This window comes from Tinamus guttatus, unplaced genomic scaffold, assembly GCF_059628265.1.
Source record: "Tinamus guttatus ecotype Peru unplaced genomic scaffold, ASM5962826v1 Tinamus_guttatus_pri_ptg000535l, whole genome shotgun sequence".
Lineage (NCBI taxonomy): Eukaryota > Metazoa > Chordata > Aves > Tinamiformes > Tinamidae > Tinamus > Tinamus guttatus.
In genome coordinates, this window is record NW_028289069.1 from 1,024,618 (window position 1) to 1,052,472 (window position 27,855).

Sequence of the window (27,855 nt, forward strand, 5' to 3'; positions counted from 1 at the left end):
CACTGAGGGCATCTGTAGCCAGTATCAACACCTGCTGGGGCATGCTCAGCAAGTCATATCAGGAGCCAGAGCTGGTAAAGAATCAAACTGCATTTCTTGAAATAATGTCAATATTTAAATTTTAATATATCAATTTGAAAAAAAATCTGAACCGAAGTCTAATTTGCCTTTGTAGTTCCAAAGCATTTCTTATATATTAAAATATTTACTTTCATGTGTAAGTTTGTATACATACATACACAATACAGTGCATGCGAACTAAGCATGAACACTATTTTGATATCAGTGTAAAAAAGATACCACCTGGGATTTTGTATGGGGCAGGGGTGTGAGAGTGACTCTGACACTGAAATTCCTGATGAATGTTTCCACTTCAATCCAGCTTTAATCCACTCAACACTACCAACTAGATCTAGCCTCTTTCAACTTTCCTTGCAAAGTCTGCATTAGAACTATGTCATATTGCTATCCTGAGTAACAAATGTTTACAAGCTTCGCAGATTTTATGTTTTTGAGCAGCTAAAAGAAATAAACACACACAACAATCCCATAGCAATGACTGTGGCCAGAGCATAATCTTGAGGCAGAAATCAAGGACAAATATAACAAGCACCCGGAACTCTCAAACTTAGTCTTACTATCGCAGGGGCAAGCATCAGTTCCAATATAGAACCACAGAACTAAAGGCGCCTGCAGATATCATCAGGGTTATCAGACAGTTTATACAAACCATACACATAGTGGGTCAAAATTATACCATAAAAGAAAGTACTCTCACATATTGCATAATCAAGTAGAGACATAGATTTTAATACTCTAAGTGGCCTGGAGAATTCGAGCACTTATGCACAGCCAAAATTCTGCATAGGTATGCAGAGGCAAGATGTGCACGTATATCCAAACTGCTTGCAGGACTTCTGCAAAAACAAGAATAGCAACTCATTTGAAGAGTCAGTCAGCTAGAGCTATTCTAACAGAGCAAAGATGCAAGATTCCCATTTAACTGAATCACTTCTAGATGACTTCTCCCATTACTATTTACTGTCATCAAAATAACAAGCAAATAACAATGGCAGTTACGCTGCCAAAGGGGCAGCAGAACTAACAAATCTGTAAGCAGCTATGATAACTTGAAGTGCCTTCTTAAACGGGCATGCTGCTTGTGAACAAAACTGGGAACTGTTTCTGCTAGTGGAGCATCAGTGACACCCAGTGGCTGGTTGATCAATCTGATGATTAGTTTATATCAAAAGCTTCTCCAACTCTTTTCCATCACACAAACCTGAGAATGGAATTAAGCTAGCACTTCTCAGGATTTCTGCGTTGATTACTGGGATCACTGAAAACAGCAACAATGATAACACACACTCTCCTTGACTCAGAAAGCCTACGCAGTCAATACTTTATATAATGCTGGGTGGCCAGCAGGCAGATAAAGCACAGCAAAAAGGTAAAAACGTAAGAACAGTGAGTAGCATCTCAAGGAACAAAAGAAACCAGATAATTCAGCACTGTGAGGCTCAGAGTTGGGGGAAATACAAAATGATTTCTTCTGGAAGCCTCAAGCCTCACCTCTCCAGTTTCAAGGCAGTGGACTTTAAAATTTGGTGTCAGCACAACTGGGTAAGCCTACTGAAAGTAACGAAGCCATGACATCTGGATCAGGAGAAAACTAGAAAACTAGTGGTACTATAAGTTGACCCCTTAATGTCTCACCTTTCCCTCCCCCCACCCCACGCACAAAATCCCAAAAAAAAAAAAAATGGAAGCAACAAGTAAAAATTTAAGATTCCACACAAACAAGTTTGTTTTGTTTCAGCTGGCACAATAGGCAATAGGTCAACGTGTTAATTTGGCACTTAGCACTTTAGCCTCTTTTTAATCTTTTACCTTTGAATGGGAGATACTAGCTTCCAAAACAGTCTTGATTGTTTCTTCAGAAATATTGATAGAAGAACGAATGTTAAGCGCCAGTTCAGTAGCATTCTTCACACAGTCTTTGACTTTCACATCTTGAACAGAAGGAAAATAGTAGTAACAGTAACAATCTGCAAAATCCTACCAAGCTGCTTAATCAAGTTGCCCAGACAGCAGCATCTCCTGTAGATTTATGCTGAGGGGTTATAAAATTATAAAGCAAACCTCTGTATTAACAGAGCACCTGAAACTAAAAGCAGCTTTTAACACTTAAGTTATTTTCTATTTGCACTCACCCTTGTTTCCAATGAATACTAGGACAGGCCTTGACAAGATGAATTGCACTGTCCTGGGAGAGGACTAGTAAATGTATGTATGTATATGTGCATAGAGCAAGAATATATTGCATTAAGAGAGTAATTTCCACAAGCAACATCCTTTTAACCTTTTAATCTTATCAGAACAAGTTACTGTGTTGGGGGTGGGGGAGAAGTAAAAAGAGTTGTTAAGAGCTGGAAAAAAAAAAAAAAAAAGGGACTCACCATTCAAAAGACTGAAACTGCTGAGAAGAGCTAGCACCGGATTTTCTGAAAATGTCTCCAAATTTTCACTCAACCTGAAATGATAGCTTTAATTTTATAAGTTACCAAAACTAAGTCATCAACATTACCATCTATAGAAAGACTAAGGAATAGCAAAATCGACGTTAAACTAGGCTAAACGGTCACATCATCTTCTTTCTACATACATCATGCATGCAGTAAGAGCCCCTGCAGAGCTTTCCATGTTGCATGTATGCATTGCATTTGAGCATGCATCATCGATTTCTTACCTAAATGAAGGAAGACTTCATGGTAAGATCTCTACGTTTGTAATGTGCCCTAACAAGAGCTTAGAGAGAACCAAGTCTACTAAAGTCTCACTTTGTTTCCAGAAAAAAAAATTAATAGAGATATATACACACCCCTAGCAGTTTGAAGCTATCAGAGTCCAATCTGAATAATGAAAAGTTTACACAGTTTGAGTATTATTTATTATTAAAACACCATGTGTAAGTTAATGGTCCACACGAGCACCAAAGTTCAAATTCTTTCATACAGGGCTTTCAAGCCTTATAAAAACAACATAACAGACAAGCCAGTAGAGCAGAAAGGCTACTTCTAAGTGACAGTTAAGTCTCAAATACTATGTGGTAGTAGTTTTATTTATTCTAAAACTTGCTACGTTTTTCCTCAGGGAAATAGTAGATATCTGAAGTGATTTGCAACTCCTTCCTGTCAGGTTATAAGCACCATCCAGTGTTTGTTTGAACTGCTAAGTGACCTGTATTGAGTATTTTGCAAAGATATGCAGCTGCTGAGACGACCATGCCATAGCAAACGGCTTTAGATAAAAAAAAAAAAAAAAAAAAAAAGTGACTTGACTTATTGAAAACTTAGCATTTTCAGCGTTGTGACTCAAAAGCTTCTCTTCATAGAGCAGCAACATCTGCTGCAAGTGCTCATAAAAAGTATAACGATATTGGAAATAATCAGAATTTTGCTAAATATCTAAATAACTACAGTGCACTTTTTTTTTTCTGCTGATATTTCAGGTAAATGAACAAAGCTTGGAGGGACTTAGACACACAGCATTTTTCCTGTAATCACACAATTTAGAACCCACATGATGAAGTAATCCTAACAAGAACTATGATGTGTATTGAAAATACAAACTTTACGTTTGCAAGTGTCTCCGGATATTTTCTAACAGTAGGTGACATTCACAGCTCCCATCATTGGTATTTTGTACAACTCTGAGGAAGCTCTCCACAGTATTGAAAAAAATCTCATTTATATATGCCATATTCTCACAATCCCCCTTGTTGATAGCAGACCACACTCTTCTGATATCCTGCAAAAGACAGCAATCAGGCAGTTAAATTCACATAAGATGTCTGGAATTACTGAAATGAAAATATTGGCAATTACATGATACATATTTTTAAATGATAATATAGTTAAGGTGATATTTATTTAGTCAATTTATTTGTGACTGTTAAAGGAAAAAAAAAGAGTTGTCAACATAGTGAAAACAGAATTCTCAGATACTTGAGCTTTGGAAATGATCAAGAATATATGCAAATTGAACCTAGCCTTGCAAGGAGATTCAGCAAAGAATGGAAGTGTTAAAAATATCATTTGAAATTTCATTTCAACATGAAACAAGATTTTCATTTAAGTTGACCATTTTTCTTCCCCCTTTCCCTCCTGCCCAAACTGTCCTAAACAACAATTTCTGTTGATTTCAAATACATATACTCTCAATTCTTTGGTTCAGCCAGGGAAAGATGTTAATTCCTCAGCTCTACCCCTACCCAAAGGCCTACTTTCACTGTGCCTGTGTACGTTTTAACTCTCAGATGACGGTTAAATATTCACTTGAATAATCACATTTATTGCAAAAAGCATGCCATAGGATGGTGGATAGTACAAAAATCCATCTCTTTGGCCACTCTGATGTGAATGAAATTTATTTTGTTCATGTGATTTCCAGGGAACTGCTTCTAGCTCTGTACAAGCCTAAATACCAAGTGTTATGCTCACCAGATCAAGATTGTTCACTTCTTACAGAACTAAAGAAACACAGACTGACCTCAATTGGTGACCACTGCTATTTTAGCTTGAATGACTCAGATCAAAAGGTTTATTTGTTTTTAGTTTGATTTCATTGCCTTTCCTGAGAAGATTTGAAAACATGTACTCTGACTCATGAGTTTGTCAGTATCAGAAGATCTAAAGGAGGAAAATATGAACAGTTTGGCACTGAATGTGCACGTTACTCTCCATACAGCTTTCAAAGCTCACCAATGCTTATTTGGGTGATTCCTTCTAGGTATCATTATAAAATGTGTCAGAACTATAACCATAAAAAAAAACTCCCAAATTTGTCATAGCCACTGTACTGATCATTTGGATTAAAAAGAACAGGTCTCCTATGATTACTTTCAATGTGATATTAACACATAACACAACGAACACTTGTAAGTGTGGAAACAACCCAAACCTGATAATGATCTTGAACCAGAATGATTCCTTCAAAGACAAAGAGGAGGAAGTGACTTGTTAAGCCATCTTTACACCTTGTAACAACACAGAAAAGGTTACTGATGACAGCTGATTGTTCTGCAAGGAAAACAAAAACAAACAAAAATGTCCAGGTTTAATCAGTTAGTTTGCTTTTAATCAGATGAAAAGCTGACCAAATAAGAAGGAAAATAAAGGTTTTAAGAGACAAAGTCTGATGTGTTAAGGCACTGGAAAACATCTCAGCCGAATTTACTTGCCACTACAAAAAGGAAGGAGGACTAGGTTGATTTATCTCCCCTTATTCTTCTTCACTACACTTTCCTGACCAATAGTGATAACAGCAACACCTGCTGCAGAACAGAACCAGAGCAGAATACTTCATTCTTCTGAGCAAGAAACAGAGCTCTGAGCAGCTGTATATATTAACCACCTCTACCTTTTCCTCAAACAGTTTCCCTGATATTCTCCCTGATGACACATCAGGATGTTACTAATACTCAAGCAATTAACAGCTTTTAAACTCTTAGCTGCAGAGGGGAAGCAAAGGGCATTACCTAGACAATCAGCAATGGGGAGATAATCCCTTCAACAGAGAACCCATGCAGGGGATGTTTGTCACCTTATCTCGCACCCAGGAAGTTTTTACCCAAGCTTACAGTACTCATGTCCCTGAAAGATAGCTTAATTCCCTTATCTGTAGCAGGTTTGCACATGGGAGACCAAGGAAAGTTTGGTCTGGTGGTTGAACTCTGGTTTATGCAAGAATGAATTTCACCCCCTCCTGCATTCTTTCTCCACGTACATTTCCCTGTTTGGTCCATAAGCCACTGGCATAAGCCATAAACATTCATCAAGACATCAGAAACAATCAGACCTTGAAGATCCAAGATCCATCTTGCTCACAGAAGAAATACAATGCAACTCAGCAAAAACAAACTAGGTTGAATGATCTTATGCTTTTCTCATTAAGTTTCTACAATGCTGACTGTATCACAGAGGTTTGAGGTTGGAAGGGACATCTAGATATCATCTATTTGAAGCATTCTGCTCAAGCAGGATCACTTAAAGCATGTTTTCCACCGTGTCCACACAGCTTTTGAGCATCTCCAAGAATGCAGACTACACTGGGCAATCTGATCCAGCACTCAGTTACCCTTATAGTGAAGAAATTCAGGTGGGACTGCCTCTGTTGCACTTTGCGCCAGCTGCATTTTGTTCTTTCACTGGGCATCACTGAAGAAAGCCTGGCCCCATCTTCACTATACCCTCCCTTCAAATATTTATACATCTTGATAAGATCCCTTCACCCCTCCCCAGTTCTCACTTCTCTAGGCTCAACAGGTTTGGCTCTCTCAGCCTTTCTTCATGAGAAAGATGGTCCAGTCCTTCAGAGCCAAATGTTGGACTCACTCCAGTAGCTCCATATCTCATACTGGAGAGCCTAGATTCCAGATGTGGCTTGACCCATGGGTAGGAGGGAGCAAATGAGCTCCCTCAACCTGCTGACGACACCCTTCTTTATGCACCCCAACACACCATTGGCCTTCCTGGCCGCAAGGGCACACTGCTGGCTCATGTTGTTGTCCACCAGGACTTCCAAGTCCTTCTTCACAGAGCTGCTTTCCAGCAGATTAGCCCCTAAGCTGTACTGGTGCATAGGGTTATTCCTCCCTAGGTGCAGGAACATGTATTTGTCTTCATTGAATTGCATAAGATTTCTCTCTGTCCACCTCTCTAGCCTGTCAAGGTCTCTCTGGCACCACAGCCCTTTGCTGCATCCACCACACTTCCATTTTTGTACCATTAGCAAACTTGCTGAGGGTGCACTATATTCCCTCTTTCAGGTCACTGATGAAGAAGTTCAGTAAGATTGGACCCAGTATTGACCCCATGGTATACCTCAAGCCACAGGCCTCCAATTGAACTTTGCATCACTGATCACAGCCCCCAAGCTCTGTCATTCACTCAGTTCTCAATCCATTTTACTGACCTCTCATCTAGCCAATGGCTTCTGAGCTTGCCTATGAGGATGTTATCAGGATGACTATCAAAAATCTCACTTAAGTCAAAATAGCCAGCATCCACTGCTCCCCCTTCATCTATGAAACCAGTCATTCCATCATAAAAGTTAAATCAAATCAAGCATTATGAAATATCCCTTTGACCAGAGAATTGAAATGAAGACTACAAAAATTCAGTACCCCAGTCTCAGTCCTCCCAATACATAGATGATTGAGTTTACTAATAGATCCCAGTTCCTAAGTACATATTTTCAGTATCTTTCATTCTGATTTCAATGTTACTATTTTACTCTCTGGAAACAATAGTCACAGGAGATGTAGAACTGGAATATAATGACATCTGTTTTCTTTCAAAATGAAGCTGGGATATGACCAAATTCAACCCTTACTCTAGAACAACAGAGGAGGAGTTCTTTGGAAATTATTCCCTACAAAACTGGGTTTAACGTATGAAGTGAATTATTGAAATTCAAGTTTTAAAAGCAGAAAACAAAACAGGCATAGTATGAAATCACTCCTTTAGGTCAGTACACAGCATTTCTCAAAGTGCTCATCTTGTGAACCTATATACAACCAAGATGAAAAGCTTTAGTCACCCAAATTTACATCATTAGTTGCAGGTGAAATTACTCAGTTACAGCAAGCCAATCCACTGGTATTACCTGGCCAGAAGAGGGAAGTGTCAATTCCATTATACACTTACCCAATTCTTCCCTACTGCCAAGCTAAAATGCTACCTCCTTATGTCAACTCTGGTTCATTAAAAAGCCTCTGTGACTAACCCCAGTTCAGTAACCTAGCAGGAAAATATTCAGTTATAAGAGGCTGGGTTAGTGAACTAAATGATGGAAAGAAGCCACGGCATGTCAGAGCAAGCACAAAAGGAAAGAAAATATCACCTGGCTAAAATGACAAATTGTAAGGCCACCTCCTTTTACTGATTTTGAATCAATTCAGCCTCTCCAGAAGTAAGCCCCTTGCACAACCCAGGGCAAACTGTTTTTCTGTGCCTTTGTTACCTTAATTTCCAGGCACCAGCATACTTGTCTTGCTTTCTGCTTTCTATCATCAAACTGAATTTGTTCAACAATGGAATCCTCCAAGTAAATCATTAACATTATAATACTGGCATACATGTCAACTTAAATCATCAATACAACAATGACAACCAACCTGAAAAGATTTTAAGACCTTTCAGAATGGTAAGCTGCAGCTTCTGCAATTGCAGGGCAATAGCAGGGGGTAAATGTTTCTGAAGAGTTTGACATATCTTAGATGCTCTATGGAAAAATAAATAAAATATAATTACTTTCCTAACCAGGGTATTGAAGAAAGTTTTCAACTGCACTATGTACAATTGCAATTTTCAAGAAAATATGAAAATCTCAGTATCAACAGTTACATGACCAACCAGTAGCCCCACATCCAATTTCTTTTATGTGAACTATTTCTGAATCAGGACATGCAACTTCTATATGACATATTTAAAAATTAGCTTTCATAAAGATAACAAGTCATCAGCAAAGAAGGTACCTTAGCAAAATAAGCAAAATCATAACTACTGTTAGCCTGGCTGCAGACGTACTAAGAGCTCTAAGTACTAACAGCTCATAGTACCTCCTCACTTGAGGGAAGAGATCAGGATGCTCAACCTGGCCCCTGATCATTTGTCTAACATATTTATATAAAATGAATCCTAAAAGTCTACACCCCACATTAAAGTCATGAATCAACTTTAGTACACTGTTTCAGATCTAGGCTGTGCAAGCAAAACTTGAATTCCACTGGCATGAGACTCCAAAGCTGGTTTAGAGCAACTGTTTCAAGTGATTCACTCACTGGATTTACTTAAATACATGAACTCCAGTGTAGCAGTTTTGCTACTTCCTGATCCCTCAGAAAAGGTTTTCCAAAAGCGAAGATTCTTTTGTTGCTAGATTATATTTGATTTAGGAATCAGACAGAAGTGAATTTCAGAAAACTGTATTTGCTATATTTTCTAAACAGAACAACATTCTAATATACCCATAGCTCCTAGAAGGTGACCTTGAGTGCTTAAGTCACCAGCTAAGTCATTTTCATTCCGTGTTGATACAGGTTCAAAGGAAGAGTTACCTACAACACCAACATATTTTTTTCCTATTTAGTTCTTGTATAAATAGGTAAAAACTTCCCAAAATCTGTGCAGCTGATCTTCTCATCCAAGACTGCAAGCATGACTCCACTGAGAAATTAAAACTGTTTTTCTAGCAACATCATTTATGGTCTCAAAGCAAGAAAAACTTTCAGAAAGTCAAATAATTTCTCAAATTTAAGTAGCTTCACCTATCCCTTCCTCTAATTGGATCATACCGGTTTTATTTTAAATTTCAATAAGAAAGAGCAAATGTTTAATGTTGAAAATTGTATACATACATGTTCTCTTCCACTTGACAAAAGCACACAAAACCCCTCTTTACTGAGTATAACCAAGTATGATAAGGTTAAATCCTTTTTCTTGGTTGTTTGTATCGTTTTGTTTTGATACATTCACACAATAGTACCAAGTTTTTAAGCTGACATTCTTTTTTTTTAATAATGGACAAAACCAATGGATATGAACTGAAGCTAAACATTACTACGGGAATATTTTTTCTTTGTACCTATATGTTCTATTTTCTAGTTTCAAGAGCTCAAAATAAGGTCTTGAGACTTTATCTGAACTATTTGAAGTATATTGGAACTATTCTGCATGAAATTTAAGGGAATTCTTGATGTAAGCCCCTAAATCCAGTCATAGAAAAACAAAAAGGGCTTTAGATGAAATTTGAATGATAACAGAAGACACTCCGAATACAATATAGGTACATTTAGACTATATATAAAGGCAAAAATATCTCAGAAATTCCTTAATTCTTAACGCTACAAATGACATCCCACCCATTAACTGTGATCTCAGTTCTCAGAGCTGCAAGGTTTTTAACACCAAATATTTTATGTTAAAACACTCCCAAGTATCTGGTCTCTAATAATTCTAGAGGAAGGAGACTAAGTATGTCAATAATCTGGTCCACACAATGTAATTTGATATGGAATATGGTTTTGCTCCCCAGTAAACATTTGACACAGTAATTAACTGCCTAGTAAAAGGTGCAATTACGCACAAGCACAAATCAGTTGTCACGGCTGTCCCTGTACACAGGATTAAAACAGGTACATAGAAAATGCTCACCTCATTTCTGCCATTATATCCTCATGCAAGTAGTTTAGCAAGGAGGCAAGTCTGTTCCTGTCATGTTCTGTAGAAGATGGAAAGATCATTTGCAAGACCTCTTGCATGTTTTCAAGAGCTGTGTTTTGGAAAGGATTAGTGTTTTTTCCATAGTTTCCATGTTGTGTATCATCAAAAAATAAATCAAAGAAGTCCACTGTGTGAAGCTCTGTATTGTTTAAATGCAGAGCTGTTTGTGTAATAGCAAGGTCAGCAATCATATGAAGGAGACTATTCTGCAAAACTGAGTCAGCAGTATGGGTATTATTCATGTTTGCACTGTTAAGATCATCATAAAACATAGATATATAATCTTCCTTAGACTGATTTTGGAAGAATTCCAGAAAGTCAACAATATCTTCAAAAACTAGCAGTAGGTCATCAGCTGACTTTTCATTAGTCATTAAGAAGATCAGAATATGCAGTATTTTAGAGTAATTTTTGGCATTACACTCGCATAGAAACGTGTTCACACTCTCTTGAATGTCTTCAAAATTTCTTAACATAGCATCAACAGATGACATATTAAGCCAAGGTATTGGAACATCAAGATCCATTGACTGTCCAGTAGCTACCCTTAATATCTGAAAGTCTTGCTCTATCACCGTAAGTAAATGCCTAACATTAAAATTCACTAACAAGTTTTCTATACTGGACTCTATGTGAAACCAGAAATCCTCAAAATTATTAGATGTATTTTCATTTCCATTTAAAGCTGATAATGCCATAAGCACCAAATAAGTCTCGTTTCCAAAAGATGACAGTGCTATTAAAGGCTGAAGTAAAGAGAAAAAAGAAAAGACAGGCTCTGTACCCAGCAATCCAGACAATTCATTGGTTGTGTTCTTAAAATTTGAAAGAATAGTCTTTATAAGTGACATTTTTCTGTCTCCACTCAAATTTAGGATATCATAAAGATCATCCAACCGCTCAAGAACAGCTTTGGCTGTCTCCATTTCTATCATTGTCATACCATCCAGTGCTTCTACAAGCTGTAAAGCGGCCTGCATCTTCAGCGTGGGTGAGCATGTGACTGAGTCTGTAGTATTGGCCTCCAAAGGTACAAGAGATATAAACAGTTGATTCCAAAAGTCTAGCAACTCTTTGAGGACTGAGGCATTTAAATGACGGAGCTCAGAAAACTTCAGTAGAAGAGAATTCCATTCTCTGATGTGATGAAAAAAGCAGGTCATATTGCGCATGATATCAGTCTGAAAGTCTTCCTTGGTACAGGAGGAACTGTCCTCCAGAGGAATCACTTTCAGCTGCTTAATTATGTTAATGACTACATTGTAAGCAAGAGAAAAATTGCTGTGTGCAAAGTCACAAGTCTTAAAAGCAGGATCATTCTGAGGCGGTGAGGTTGTGAGAGTCCAGCAGAACACCGCAGAAATACAAATGAAGGCCTCTGCAGGTTCCTGAAACATATCACTCAGTGCCTGCTGTAACATTAGGATACTTTCTACTTGATTTGATAATTCTTCTTTGGTAAGTATAGGTATTTTTGGTTCTTGAGTCAGTATAAAAGTGTATACATTAGTTAGTGACTCTGTGACATTTCCATGAGCTAACCCTTCTGTAAGGCTGATGACATCAAGAAGAGGGAACATCCCTATTGCATCTAAGAGCTTGTGCTGTTGCAATAACTTTGACAGCTGCTTGAAAACAGTCAGATTCCAGTTACACAGATTGTTCTCAAATGTGTCCAACCAGTCTGGTAACATTCCTAATGCCAAGCTCTCAACATACAAAGCTTTGATACTTTTAAATAAACGATCCAGGCTCTGCTGGACTTGTTTGAATTGACCTATCAAGAACTCTAGATCTGTATGCTCCAGATTTTGCACCAAAGCCACTATAAGAGTTAGGAACTCTTCATAATCTCTTCTCAGAAAATCAGTATGGAGAGAAGACTTGAAAGTATCGAATGCCTTTCTTACCAGTTCAACATTCACAGCTGATGCTTTTATTAGTGCCTTAAGTGTGTTGTATTCACTTTGCGACTTAGGAGGCAATCTTAAGCCAAGGTAGTTCATCATACGTTGAAAGAACTGCATCAACAAATTGAAATTCTTCTGATGCAAGAAAGTTTCAAACTTGGTATTCAAAGAAGAAGAGCCAGTTTGCTGGATATCAACAGTTTTATTTTTCAAGATATTTTGAATTTCTGTCAATAATTCTGTTAAGAAAAGATGGTGATGATGAAAGGGATGAAGGAGTATACTGGAATTCTTGTTAGATCCATGGATTGACTGAGTAAAATGTGTCTCATTTGATGTATACTTCAAGTGTCCCATAGAACTGCTGGCAAGCATTGGTATTTGCTCCCCTGAGTTATTTACAAGCGTAAAAATAAAGTCAGTCATCCTAACATTACCTTTTCCATAAAACTCAGGGAGAATAAATTTTAAAGTTTTTGTTATAATATGGAAATAAATATTTACACAAAGAACATGAGAAGCAGATAAGGAACATTCAGGGAATAGCAAATTAAAAACAAAATTAATAAAATCCATCATGTTTCTTAGCTTCACATCTCTCTCAGTGTTTCCCAGAGATTTCAGTAGAAATAGCACATGTTTTGCACTTTCAAGATGGGAAGGTGACTTGTATTTTTCACTAAAGTTACTAAGGATATGCATCCATTTGTCACATTCTACTGCTTCAGCTACTGCACTGAAGTTCAGAAAGGAGTTAAGATGAGGAAAAAGATTAATCTGTGAATGACTCTTCTCTTTCAGAATATTGTCCAAAATTAATTTGGTAATATTTTGGAAGATACTGATACAACCCAAATACTTATCTTGAGATATACTTTTTAAAAAAGTTGTTGTGTCTTTTATCTCTGTAAGAATAATTCCAAGTTCTTTTTTAGAGAGGTTGAGAATAGTAGAAAGGGAATTTCTAATGGAATATGTATTGGCATCTCCACGCTCTCCCTCAAATCCTCCCGAGATGAAAGTATCAAGCCAAGAAATCAAAAAATCTCCAATATCAGCCTTCAACACAGACCCCTGTAATTCAGTAATCCTATCTCCTATAATATCCAGAACATTCTCCAAGCTGTTACTCGTAAGCAAGCTTGTGACATCAACTGCATTGTTAAGTATACTTTGAAGATTACTAATGAGAGCTTCAAAATTTTCCCAGTCATTTAAATTGCCATCCTCAACCAGGTTTTTTAACAGATGCACTGCTGTTGCAGCTTCAACAATAAGCATAGTTGTCTTATTGCACAGTTCGGAATGCGTTGTATTTAAAATGCCTTCAGAAACATTTGCCAAACCATATCTTAGAGTGACAAAAAAGGTTGAATTCAAACTTAAAATTTCAGACACTTCTTCAAAAATCCCTGTCCAGGTTTGAAGCCATAGAAAAGTGCAGTGCAAAGCAGAAGGCAAATTTATCTTATCTCCTAGCTTTGTTATGTTAGACAAAACACTGTCCAATGGAAACAGAAGAAAGTCATAAGCCTCTACTGAATTCTCTACAGAAGTAGTGTTTGATAGATAAAAATCAATGCATCCATTATTTATCAGACATTCTACTGAGAAACTGAAGAATTCTTCTAAATAACAAGAGGCAGTTGCTCGGATCTCTTCATCCATTAATAAAGTCTTAAGGCTGTTCAGAGTGTCATAGACAACTTGCATCTCTCTGTCTTTCTGTGCAAGAGATTGGGCCTGAAACTCTGTGAAGTTATAAATGATTAATAACTTCTCACAGGGAGGCTGCCCAGATAAGTTCAAAAGTAGATTAAAGGTTTCAGACAGAAGATCAAAAACTGTGTCCCTGTCTTCAAAATCATACCATAACTCAAGAGATAAAATGTCTTTTGAGGTCCCATAAAGAAATGTTAATAGATCACTATTGCTCTCAATACTTAAGAGCAGATCAATGTTCTGATAAACAGAGAAGAGTACCTGAAAAAGTGAGGCAACACTACCATTGTTTAATTTCTGAGTGTCTTTGAAGAGGTCAGATACAATTTCTCCTAACTCTTGCATTTTATACAGAAAACTTGCATTTGAGAATGAGGAGGAGGAGGCATTACTCACTCCATGAATTGGACGGAAAGTTGTACTACCATGATCTCCAGTCAATGACCCAACCTCATAGAGATGTTTAATGAAGTCTTCGCTTAGGTGTTTTAGATGGCTCATATCAACAATATTTAAATCTGGCCAACCAGTCGGGATATTTTGGAAGAAATGCATACTCCTATTAAAGATTTTTTCATTTTCTGGTACGGATAAAAATATTCTAGACAGGGTATCCAATACTTCTACTTCTCCCACTTGACTCTTCCCTTTCTGCCAGAATCTCTGAAGAGGGCGGAAGTGTTTTAATAGCTCATCATAGAGTTCAGAAACTGCAGGTGAGAAAGCTGTGACAGTTTCCTTCCTTTGAGCAAAACTGCTTATCCATGCAATTGTACTATTCAAGACGGCTTCCACAAGAGACTGGAGATTTGATGGGGCTGAGAATCTCGGCATTGTGATTGCTTCTATGAATTCTGCAAGGTATGAGAGATATGGATTTCCAGTGGAAACGAAATCTAAGCTTTCTCTTCTCTTCAAAAGCTCTTTGACAGATGTCAAAAATCTGAAATATTAAGCAAGATTTTTGTTAGTTATGTAGTAGGCAGACAAGTTCATATACATATATAAATACTAAAACTCTAAAATAAAGTCAAGAAAAATCCAAATATCATTTAAATAACAATCAAATTAATTGCCATCAGACCTGCAATAGTTCAAGTGATAATAATTTTGGTATTCAAAGGCATAACAAAAATAGAACCATTCTAACTCTACTGCAATTGTCCAGATTCCGTCTCTTCCTTTACTACTGATCATATACCAGATGTGACGTTATCTTTTTAAATGCTTTTGAATGACAGCCAGAAAGATATATCTTTCTGTCTTTGCAGGACTATATTTCTCCCCAATAACCCTGAAAAACACTAGTAACTCGACAAATATAAAGCAGGTTAACTGTTCAACTATCACAAAAGTCTGAAGTGGAAGTGGGATAAGAGATTGGTCGAGAAGAGTTAAAAAGGGACACTTAATGGATTAGTTCAATCTTACCGTGTCCAGGAAGTAAATGAGGAATAGTCTGATAAGTTCCGCAGAAATGTTGAAAAACAACCTAAGATGGTATTCAAACTGAGCTTTTGCCTGGAACATAGAGATACTTCAAAACCACCTGCAGAGAATAAAATATATACATTTCACTATAATGAAACAAATCAAGAAAGTCTTGATAAGCATCTATGAACAACTTTATCAACTCCCAATTTACAGACTTTGACTTGAATGCAAGCAGAGATTTACAGTCACATTCTGCAGTTGGAAAGAAATGCATAAAGTGTATTTTAAAAGTAGTAAAGGTGCAATTTTTAGTAAAGGGTTTCATCTTAGTACTAGTGAATGATTTGAAGGCATAAGACACAGAATCAGTAAAGACCGCATCTACAGAAGGCCCATCTCTACGTATAAGCAAAATTCTGAGAGGATAAAGGAAAAATAGAAAATATATTCTGAATTATACATGTATTGCAGAACTACTGCAAAAAGAGTATTAGTTTTATTTTATAATAGTGCACCTCGTTCTGCCCTCAGCCCAGAAATTATCATTAATCTCTTCTTTGGGATTTCAATAAAGAGAAGATACCTTTATAAAAATCACTATTACTATCTAACACACTAAAGATATCTGGGACTGTAATGGATAAGAAAACCTATACAGTCATCTCACATTAGTTTACTTCACTAAAGTAGTTTGTTATTTAAAAAATAAATAAATGAATAAAATAATGCTTGTTTTTCCATTCAGTTCCATAGAAGCTTACTTACTGATGAAGTATTCAGTAGATATTTCTTATGAGCTCTATGAACAGGAAAGTAGAGAACAAATGTAAATATATATGTATATATATTTGAAGACCTTGTTAAAAATCTGCCTTTTATTTATTTATTTATTTATTTTTAGGAATTGTTCCGAGTGGAGAAATTCTTAAAGGTTTAAAGGAAGTAAATGGGTTATGTTGGAAGATGCCTTTTTTTTTTTTTTTTTTTTTTTTTTTAAAAAAAAAGAGCTGTTTGGATGAGCCATATTGTACCCTGCTTCAGAACGCATTTACACCACATAAAATATCAACTAAATAACCACAAACATCTAATAAAAAAGACCACTACAGACTTCAAAAGCTTTCCATTTCCTTCAGGACAAACCTGTTACTGGAAAGTTTTCCACCAGCAAATGAATCCTAGGTGTCCTGATCCATCTGCTGCTTATTCCCCAGTACCAGGTTTGTGCTGAGGAATTGGAGAACTTCTGGAGTCCACAGAACAATCAGAAATATGTACTGAATGCTTCATCAGTAAGCAGACTTCTATAGAACTGAATGAAAAAAACAGCATTACTTTATTTTTTTTTTTAATCATCAAGCTACTTTAATGAAGTAGTGAAGTCCTGACCCATCTGCTGCTTATTCTCCTAGGTCTAGGATATCCTAGTACAAGAGGAATCAGGTAAATCAATACAAAGATCTTGCATGAATATGATACTAGTCTAGAAACATCTCTACCACGTGACCAGACAGTCTGGTCTCCTCTCTATTTATAACTCTGACTTTAAAAGCCCTCCTGTCAACACAGTAGTTAAAAGACTCTAAATAGAGGTAACCATTTAGATTTTTTTCATCAGAGATGAATCAAAAAAATTTTCCACCTTGTACTAAAAAAAAAAAAAAAAAAAAAAAAAAAAAGCTATTACTTAATAAAGAGGAAAAACAGAAATCAGACTCCACATGTTACTATTTTTTCCTGCTTAAGACTTAGTCAGAGGGGAAATCCTAAGACCAAGGACAACACAAGCAGGTTCACACATCTGACTCACCTGGGGAGCCGACTTCCTTATTCACATACTGAGCTACTTCACACATCCACCCAACAAAAGTTGTTAAATCCTTCCAGTATGAGTGTCCCTCAGAGGCAAATCCAATTTCAAGGGTATTATTAATTCTGAAATGATAGAAAACAAAAGAAAGTTATCATGATTAAGACAGTGACTCTTTTAAATATCCTTATGAGTACCTCTAATTTCTTTGCAAGTCTCTAACTAAAATCTATTATTTTATGTATAACAACACTACTGGCAGCAAAAGACCAAGACAAGCAGGCTAACGGGCAATCCCTTTGCTAGATAAAACAGCAAAGCTATCACATCACTAATATAGAAATAAAGTTAACTTTCTAGTTAACAGAGGTGTGCTAACAGAAAGTGTTCAAAAGCCTTTAAACACTGACAAGATGTTTCAGTTCAAAAAAGTAATATTTTTAAATGGAAGACAGTTATTGCAAAATGTTTTTCTTGACCTTAAGCATTTTGCACTGAGTTTACACTGCTTTTGTTTGCTCTGGAATGTTATTTAAAGGGAAGCCTCTTCTCCCAGGATGCTTTCAGGTCTATCAATGCTTTTAATGTTCATAAATGAGACTTAGCTCTTCCTGACAACTTCATACTAATTTAGAAACACATGGAGAGAGGGAAAGCAATCAATGCTTTTCTTGAATCAAAAAGGGGCAGGAAAAAGTTTTCTAAGATGTGTCTAAGATGTTATTACAATCAATAGGTTTGATCCCTCCTGCTGGTGCAGGTCATGGAACTTCAGTCAGACTCTTGAATGCTTAGCCTTAATAGTATTACTGCTTTAATACTATTAATGCAAATATTTCTGTGAAGTTTCTCATGTGCCTAAGTAATGTGTATAAACATACCTAGAACACATGAAATACATGTAGAAGGTAGACAAGTTTGATCTAGGACATTCAGTATAATTGCAACTTCCTATTTTACCTTCCAGAGTGAGGATAAAAGAACTTATGTTAAAGCACATACTTGATACAGAGGTTTCTTCTAACATATGCCAAGTTCATATAAAGCAATTCTACTAATTTCAAGCTGTATCATTGCAGATCATAATCAAGTTATAATTTCACATGATGAAAACTTCACATGACATCATGTTCTTCCAAGTCAGAAAGCAGTTTGAGGTTGCAATACTCCTGCTAGTACACTAACGTTTTTCTTTGGGGAGATTTTTTTTTTGGAGGGTCTGTGCGTGTGCATCTCCCAGGAGTCTCACATACAAGTTTCCAAGCTTTCCAAGTAGCACAGTACAGTAAGCACAAGAAGCAAACTGAGGAAGCAACAGAATGCTTGGGTGTGAGAAGACATGAAGAAGAAATTAGCTTTAATAATCCTAGATAATTTCCTCTTTGCCTAAAAAAAAAGGAAAACACCTCCCTCTATCTTCCCACTTGTGCTTTCTAGAAAGTTAATGAGATTAGGCTGTAATCAAAAAGTAAAAATCAGTGGTTTGACCCTTTTTGCTATTAAGTTAACAGCTCTATCTACTGCACTCCAAGCTGCTAGTTGCAAGAAGACAGTCAGGATGTTTATCGATAAAAACATATACAAAATACCTACAGTGAAAAGAGCAGGTGTTCCTGACAAGAGTCGAAACAGACATCCTCCTCAGATGGCATCTCTGTGCTCCATAGGTGATAAATTCCACAGTAATGAGCATAACTTTCAGCTAGCTGCTCTTCTATTTCTTTCCATCCCAAAACATCATCTGTTACTGAATCCGGAATGCTCTGCTGACCTTGAATAACTTTCTGCAGAAGTAGGACCTTTTTCAATAAAGAGAGCAATAGTTTGTAACCAGTAAAAGGAAAATTCCTGACAATTAGGCCTTGCTTCTTAGGTATGAAGAAGACAACGTTACTGATATCCAACACAAAATAGATTAAACCACCACACCCTGAAACATTCAAGCTTTTCTTTAAGCCACAGTTTGATAGATTATCTAAAATGTCACAGCCACTCAAAAGTCTCAGCAAGTCCACACGTGCCTTTCCCCAATGGGCATCTTAATCAGATTACATAACTAGTTACCAATTACAAATTAATAGTAAACACTAAGCAGAAAGTTACAGTTCATGCTACTTTATTTTTTAACAGCCAAAAGAAAGGCAAAGCAAGTTTTAAATGTGGAAAAAAAAAAAAAGTTTCCAGATAAACTTACAGATTCCTTTAGAGACTGGAGCTGGTTGCTTAACTTGAGAGTCACATCCGAGTCATTGCTTGGGCACATATACATTTCTAAAACATTGATGCCATCTGAGCCCTGTGGAAGCCTAAGGACCTTCTCAAACACTGTAAGCACATCGTTGCATATATAGGAAGCATTGCTCAACAGCATCTAGAATTTAATCAATATATTATCACTTTGAAAATGAAATCAGTACGAAGGAACAGATTCAACTCACGCTCCATATTAATTTTCACAATGAAATGTCATAAGACAGGGGAAGAAACGCACACAATTGGACCCAGATGCTGCTGAGTGCCAAGTAAAAAAAATTACCAATTTTTTTTTAAACAAAAAAAAAAAAGTTAGACCTCTGCAGCTATGTGTACATTAATATACAACCAAGAAATAACATACCTTTTTTAAATCGACAAAGAGCTTTTCAATGTCTGGATGAACAGATCCATCTCTTGGGGCAAAAGGAATCAGTCTTTCCAGATTATGTAAAACTTCTGTACAACAATAAAGAATATATTTAATTTACAGAATAATTTGGGAAGGTTGCGTACAGCAGGAGACACCATTCGGGAAAAGAAAACTGCACATTATATGGTTGAAAAACAGAGGCATACAGATGTTCCAGTTTGGCTTAGATGACCTTCGTGCCCAGATAACACTCTCCTGTTGCACAAAAGACATGCGTGGTTGCACTCTGCACTTCTGAGAGGCAAAGGAATTATTTTGAAATGCAGAAAGTCTGCCTAATTCTCTAAGTACCAAATCTAAACTGTAGTCTCATCCTTCTGAAATAAGGGACAACCTTAACTTAGTAACATTTCTGGAATGCAATATTAGGAAGCTGTTGAATCCACAGCATGATGGGGGCAAACCTTGTCCCCAGGTCCAGCCAACAGTGTGGCTAAGGATGTATTCCCAACAGGCAGACATGCACACAATTACAATACATACATGCATTTACACACAGCTACTACACAATCAGCACAGGCAGATACAGTAGGTACTCATGCAAACACAAACAGTACCAGTGGCCTTCTCCGTTTCCCTCTCTGGTTCTTCTGAGGAAGGCAACTTCTGCTTCCTTTACCACTAGCCTAGCTTTGGGCCAAGAAGTGTAACCCCTGGAGGGATAAGCATCCCATTCCTGCACTCCCACAGCCCTTAGTCAAGGTCCTACTTAAAGGAATACAAGTATCCTTATGCCCAGCTATGTGTTTTGCTTCTCTGCAATGACTGACAAGATATTAAGCTACTTCCAAGTGTAAAAACACATGACTGATGGCTTCATAAACACCTCTCTGGCATTGCAAAAGTTAGAGGTTTCTTTGTTTGCTTGGGATTTTTGTTTGTTTGTTTTTAAACAGACCTTTCCTTGAATTAGATCTTTAATCAACAGCTACTAGGAAACAAATCTGACAGATGACAACTGCTCTGAACGTAGATATTATCATTGCCTTCATTATCCTGTGGCAGTCAGCTGAGTATTAGTGACAAGTACCAACCATGCAGCTTACCTTCAGTGAAGTGTAAGTTGTGTATTACTACATTCCTTATAGCTCCATCTATGAGAAGCAATCTCTTTGCAAGGGGCCACTGAGGCACATCCCGAAGCACAGCCTGCATTCTCGCCAGATACCGGATTCTGCAGACAAAAAGAGAAGCAGATCACAGGAAAGGAATACGCAGTGTGCTGTCAACAAGATGGTAAGGTTGTGAAAGAGCTATGCTACTCTTGGAGGTGCAGTCACAATATCATCCACCTTGCAGTTTGTTATGGCAACAGTGATGTAAGCGACTTTTCTTTTTTTTTTTTTTTTTTAAGACACAATTCCAAAACATATTACTAAGTTTTTAAGCAATTTGACCACATTCTCTCTGTTGAGAATAGATGATGGATTTGACAAAAAATTTGGAAAGATACAAACAAAGCAAAGTAAGATTCTTCTGACTAAGCATTCATTGTCCGATCTCCCAGATGAGAATTACAATTTATTTTCATGGAAAAATTATTTACAATACACTCCTTTCCTCCTTTAGAAACAAAAGATGGAGAAATTCTTAAAAAAAAAAAGAGGAGTTCATTTTCTATCAAATGAAAAGTCTCTGAAGACTCAATCTGGGAGAGGGAGATAAAAAAAAGCAGATGATCCTCAACAGGATAAAGTTTAAGCCCAGGACTTGCACATCTGATTAGAATCCCATATACATTCACCATCTTTGGGAAGATTTTTTTGCTTTTTTGAGGTACAGTTAAAGCAGGGATGTGCTGTACAGTATTATCTTTCAGGATTGTCCTCAGAAGCTGGTTTATAAAGAATGCATTATACCTCCTACAACAAAGGACGGTTTTTAGATGTGAACAACGAGGGCTACTATGAGCTACACCCAAATAGAGGCCACCATCTCTCTCAAGCGATGCTAGTCATCCTAATCAGAGTTTAGAAGAAAACGGTTCTGGCCTCTGCTTTACCCAGGACTTCTGTGAGAGTAATATCAGCACTTACGAGTGCTTAGTAAGTGTAAGGAGTACACTTAAAAGCAGGAGTGCTTACTACTTTTATATATCTACAAACGTAAGTCACATTCAGTATCCTCCCAAAAATGGGGTCCTAGCCACTTTATTTTTGCCCGAACACCTGAGAACAATTGTCATTAAGTAAAATGTCATGCATTAAGACAGGAATCAAACAAGTCTCCAAAGTTGTAACAAAACTAACTTCTAGATGAGTAACCAACTGTCAAATGGACAGTTCTACTGCACCAAAAAGATTTAGGCATATTCAACAAAAGATCAAATCATTCTGCCTAGATGCAGAACTTACAGCCCTGCTTTCCTACAAACTCCTTACATTTCCACTAATTGATAAACTCCAAGAAAAGCACAAAAGCATTACAAATAAAACACACAAAGGGTCAGGTTGACAGAAATTATGTTTCTTCCTCATCGCTTGTGAGACTTATGATGGTGTGCTTTATTATGTTATTGTGCCCCAAACACAGTTAGAAACTACATACATTTTAATCCTATATATATATATATGTATGTAATTCTGATCTCCATAGTAGGCTCCTGCTCAGGATCTGCACAAATTAATATGTATATAACTCAAAAGTCCCATATATTTTAGGTGCATAGGACTTGCTGTGCAGAAATAGACTGATTCTATAGCACATGTATGAGAAGCATTACTGATTCACAGCAGCTACTTATAAGAATTAGACTTTACAGGACATGGTAGAAAATTCAGACCCAAGTTCATCAAAATACACCTGTACACAATTGCCAATTCCTATGAGTCCTAATGATGTGCCCAGATTCTCTGCCGAACTTCTAAATAGGCTCATTTACTCTGAAACACATATTTAAACATCTTTTCCAGGATGTACATGTATTAAAACAGCTATTTGACAGAACATGAAGTTTCAAATTACAGAATAATTTAAAACCAGACAGAAATAAATAAATGGCACACGAAAGCAAATATTCGAGTTGAGAGAAACTGCATAACATAAGTTGCAGAAATAAGGTAAGCATAACTTACAGATCATGAGATGCAGTATGCCCTTCTGAGAAATGGGCTTCTGATTTCTCATTCCATTGCAGCATCAGGGTACTTATCCCTGAAACAATTTTCCAGGCTTCACTTTCATCTAAAAACTGGGACAGTAAGTCAGCTATCATTCCTTCAAGTTCAGAAAGAAGCTTTTGAAGCTGGCTACTGGTGAACCATTGATGATATACCTAGCAGATGGAAAGGAAAACAGAAAAGATCTGTAGAGAAACAAAGACTACTTGTTTAGCCAATACATAGAAATATACCAGTCTCTGAAGCAACTGGTGCCCTACAAGTTAACCTGCAACAGTTTGGACTGACCTGCAAGTCAGCAATATAATGTTTCATCATGCAGCAGACTTAACCCCTGTGCAATGCTGTGCTCTGTCTAGAAACCCAGGGATGGTAAAAAGTTGGCCTAAGACTGCAGCCAAAGACAGGCCTCCTGGGGCAACTACTCAGTCTTGCCTTCCCCCTTCCAAGGCTTCTGCTTCCACTGCCAACACCAGAACTTGGAAGCCAGAACTTGGAAGGCAGAAGATGTCAACGCACTTGGGTCCCATGAGACAGGCCAAAAAATGGAGGAGACAACATGCTCCCATCAAGTACATGACCAAAACTGCTGTCTGAGCTCCTTTCCTCCACCATTATGCTTTCTAAGTGCCAAGTAGTTGTAACAGATTTTGCACTAGGAGAGATGTCCTGTTCATCAAGGGAATTCCCAGGGGCCAGCAACTTAGAATGGCCACTTCAAGTGCTCTAAGGATATTAGCACCTGCCATACCCAAGATTACTGCATTTTCCTGTAACAAGAATAAGAACTAATTTTGACAGCCACATTAAATAATGATTTCAAGTCATCAGATAACTCTAATAAACCTTTATCAAGACAAAAACTAAAGTCTATATTTCTGAGGAAATACCTGATAAGCTCAGCTGTACATACTTTGCATCGTATTTCAAACGTCCCCTAAGCAGGCTTATATACCACTAGTATTTCTCTTTTCATGCAAAGAAAACAAGCTTCAGTGAAAAGACACCATCATTAAGGCAGCTAGATAAGTATTTTAAGGAATACCTGAATTGGCTTATCCTCATCTCTGTACAGCTACATGTGGGTGATCCTAATACAGACCAGATACTGTTTGCTAGACCAGAATTTTAAGATGCTACACTGAGATTTACTGTTATCCATCTCAACATCCTTTAGCCACTATCACAAGAGAAAGTAGAGGGTGGATAAGAAAATATATAAATTATATGTTGTATCACTACAGACCTGTAAACGGCTTATAGTTTTGCCCAAAATTCAAGAGAGGCAATAAATAGGCCTCCTTCTTTCAGGCCTCTACAGTGCAGTAGACTTTATTCGAGAGTCCCTATTAGGTTTCAGTCGTTCATTTGAGTTAATGAGAAAATCTGATTAAGCAGACACAGGGCAATAGATTATTCTCCCATTGTAATGATTCCTTACTAAAAAGGATTAGTTTGATGCAAATTGAAAAGTATCATGACAGTAGTATTTAGTAGCACACTCGGACCTTTTCATTAAGTCGCTGTTGACAGTCTATCTGCAAGAAATATGGATTTGATCTTTTGACTTATTGAAATATACCTGTGAATAGAGTTTCAGCTTGCTGACAGTGTTGACAAGATAGAGTTTGGCCTCGTGCCATGCAGAAGTGCAGTCTTCATCATTATGCTTTCCATTTGATTCATTCCCTGGCACACTGGACAGGGCAGAGCACACAAACTGCTCTAGTGTCTCTTCTGTGGGAATCTGACAGACACAACAAATAAGATGAGCACGTCAGAGAGCTACCAAATATCCTCTCTCCTATCAACTTACTTGTCTGGTTTAAAGGAACACCACATAGCCTGTTTTAGTGAGAACAAAGCTCATTTATTGCAAAACAGTCTGCAATACCTGTTTCTAATTATTCTCCATGCAGGTGCCCCATGAGAGCATGAATCAAATCAAACATTGATATGAACATACAGCAGACTGGCTTTCAACTAAACGTGTATAGGTTTTCTGCCTATACACAAATAGGCCAAAAGGCCAGATTTTTTTTCTCACAAGCTGACCACTGAACTTACTGTTATTTTTTTTTCCCATGATACAGGTTTAATTAAAGATAACTACATTTGGTAAAACTTACCAAAAAAAAAATCATTTAGTACATCTTAGTTCTCCTTAATGAAGTCTTTGAGGTACTTGCTCTTCTAGCTCTTCAACTGTGCCAGAAAATTGCTTGGAACTTTTACAGATGTTTTGACAGAAAAACAGCTGAGGAATTGGACATAAAATTCAAGCATCTATCCAACAGTGCTCAAGGCAGACACTGCCCAGGCTTCCCTATTCCCTTTCACATTATTTGAGAGTCTTGAGAGCTCCAACACAAGCGTACAACATGGAGTTATTAACGTCATCTATAAGCAACTAACAAGCGACTTGCCTGGCATTAGAGTGAGCCACACCTACCAAGCAAGTATCAATTCAGTTAATCACTTTGGTCAGAGATAATTTCATTACAAGACTGTTCAAAATACACCCGCTTACATATCTCAAAACTATTTTTATAATGACAGCCTCTGAATTATGACTCTAGACTATACCTGGCAAAGAGAAAACACTTCTGATGAATGCAAGCACGGGCTATTTAAAAAACAAACTGTGGACTTCAGTAGAATTTCAAGAGATGCTTCAAGTATTCTGCTGGTCAACCCAGACAATCATGCAGTCCATTCTTGCATGAAGGAAGAGGAAAAAAGCTCACTGGAGAGAGATTTTCTTCAAAATTTGAATAGCCTCATTGGCTCATCATCACTCAAGTACATTCATCTTCAGACTGCACGCTAAAAGGAAGGACTCTTGATGTAAGAGCCAAGTTTAATTAAAATGCCCAAACAAGAAACATAATTGGACCTTGCCTTCACTTCTTCCATATTTTAACATGTTTTAAAAAGTTATCTGAATGGTAAGGACAAACAGCAAATACAACGTCGCACTGTCTCAGTACCTAAGATAGAGCTCACTACCCAAGAAGCTCCCTATTTTGGCAGTACTGATTTCTGTGTGGTGGGAGTGAGGAAAATGGAGAAAGAAAGGTGAGAGATCAGAATAACTTATGCTTTTTTAGCTAATGATAAAAGTAAAGAAATTCAGATCTCCTTACTGCAGTATATGGGTAAATAGTGAACTGTAACAGCTTGACAAAACTCCTGAGCACGTGTCTGTTTTCAAATATAAATGTGAACCCCACTGAATTCCATCTACCCAATGAAATAAAGTGCTTCTTAGAACTCCAGTGCTACCAATTGCCAGGTTCCAGTCATGTCAGAGGATAGAAAACCTACTCAAATTCATTACACAAGGTTTAATTTAGAGACATTATTTTCTTCCCCTTGAAGACAAGCAGCAACTATATTTGAAGTGTTTGCCAAGCAGAATACGATACCTGAAGCATGTAGTGTTGATAGCAATGTCTAATAAATATAAGCTGGCTGGAGGTCTTCCTGGGATTTATTTTACAATAATTTTTCTTTAGCAAAGATTCTTTTGTGTCCAGAGAAAGTAGTTTTTGTTACTGAGAACCCATATCATTTCAGGAACTTAACATTCTGAGAGTCAAATCACAAATGATTAAATTAACTGAATTGGGTCACACTTTTTTTTTTTTTTTTTTTGCCTGAGTTTTAGGCACTCAGTAAATCTCTAAGACATGAAAAAGTGCTAAATGAGTTCAGGTAGCTTCAAATGCTGAAATTACTTTTAAAACTTGTTAGACCAAAAAGTCAATCTCCTCTCCTGAGTTCATTACTCAGTACTTTGTCATACTCAGTCTCATATAGCAGCAATGTTTGCCTTTCACTACTGTCTCCAGGGAGGCATAAACTCATTAATGCAAGGAAAAAAAAAAAAGTCTATAAGCATCTTCATGTGCAGAATACGCAGCTGAACCTAAAAATAAACAAACCTGGCCTATTTAGCAGACTTGTAGCTGCTTCCTTACTTTGCATCCTATCATTTATGTTCCCCACTCCCCTCAAAAAAGTCAGATTTTTTTTTAATATACCTGTACTTTTAATTTTTGCAACCTATTTAATTCAAAATGGGTGACTTGTCAAGACACAAATATATACTGAAAGGACCAACTAACAAAGGCAGTCCTTCTAATTGTATCTTCAACTTATGCAAAGGGACATAATTTAGAGGGACAACTTAACCTGCTAACATGATTATTATTAAATAGCATGATTTGTTTCCCAACATGAAAAATACCATTGTTCATTTATAGATGATTTCAAGTGATTAATTATATTCTCCCATTAGCTAATCATGAATTACAGCACAAATGCTTGCTGATCAAAGACGGAGTTTAGTTTTCAAAGCAAGGCTGGCAACATTCACTCAAGTTGCTTATGTTACAGCAAATGCAATACTGCTTTTGTTTGCCCTCATAGGATATTATAGCTTAAGGCATGAAGGAACCCTTCCAGTTGCCAATAAAAACAAGAAGGTGAAAGTAGAACTGCAATTTAAATGTCTTACCTCAGGTAGCTGAGAGGCATAACTTAGAAGCTTCTCAATGTGGAGATCATCTAAATCAAACCTGGATTTAAGTTCCACTCCGACAACATGTGGATCCCACAACACATCTCCCAGAGAAATATTGTATTGGAAACCTAGAAGAAAAACATGTATTTTATCCTTTCTTTTTGTTCCTGTTCTTTATTTGTATTTCATGGGATCCAAGCACTAAGCTTTCACCTTAAGTGCATGCACCTAAACACCGGTTTCAAGATAATAAAACTCATGATCTCACTAGTAGTATGGTGAGGCGAGCTAATGTGATGGCATTCAGCCAGATGTCAGCATGATGAGATGCCCCTGTGTAGCAACTGCCAGCAGACTCAT

General features: G+C 37.1%; 1 protein-coding gene across 1 annotated transcript in view; it reads right to left on the minus strand.

Moving 5' to 3' along the window:
* ABCA13 (ATP binding cassette subfamily A member 13) overlaps positions 1-27,855 on the minus strand; it is a 176,273-nt gene that overhangs the window by 131,446 nt on the left and 16,972 nt on the right. Inside the window, exons 8-21 of the mRNA XM_088534081.1 lie at positions 27,490-27,623; positions 24,550-24,714; positions 22,923-23,122; positions 20,895-21,022; positions 19,780-19,874; positions 19,357-19,533; positions 18,756-18,961; positions 17,163-17,287; positions 10,218-14,772; positions 8,180-8,286; positions 4,963-5,081; positions 3,638-3,810; positions 2,460-2,533; positions 1,891-2,012 (exon numbers count right to left, since the gene is read on the minus strand). Coding sequence (XP_088390207.1) covers positions 1,891-2,012; positions 2,460-2,533; positions 3,638-3,810; positions 4,963-5,081; positions 8,180-8,286; positions 10,218-14,772; positions 17,163-17,287; positions 18,756-18,961; positions 19,357-19,533; positions 19,780-19,874; positions 20,895-21,022; positions 22,923-23,122; positions 24,550-24,714; positions 27,490-27,623 — 6,380 coding nt within the window. The remainder of the gene's footprint in view (positions 1-1,890; positions 2,013-2,459; positions 2,534-3,637; positions 3,811-4,962; positions 5,082-8,179; positions 8,287-10,217; positions 14,773-17,162; positions 17,288-18,755; positions 18,962-19,356; positions 19,534-19,779; positions 19,875-20,894; positions 21,023-22,922; positions 23,123-24,549; positions 24,715-27,489; positions 27,624-27,855) is intronic.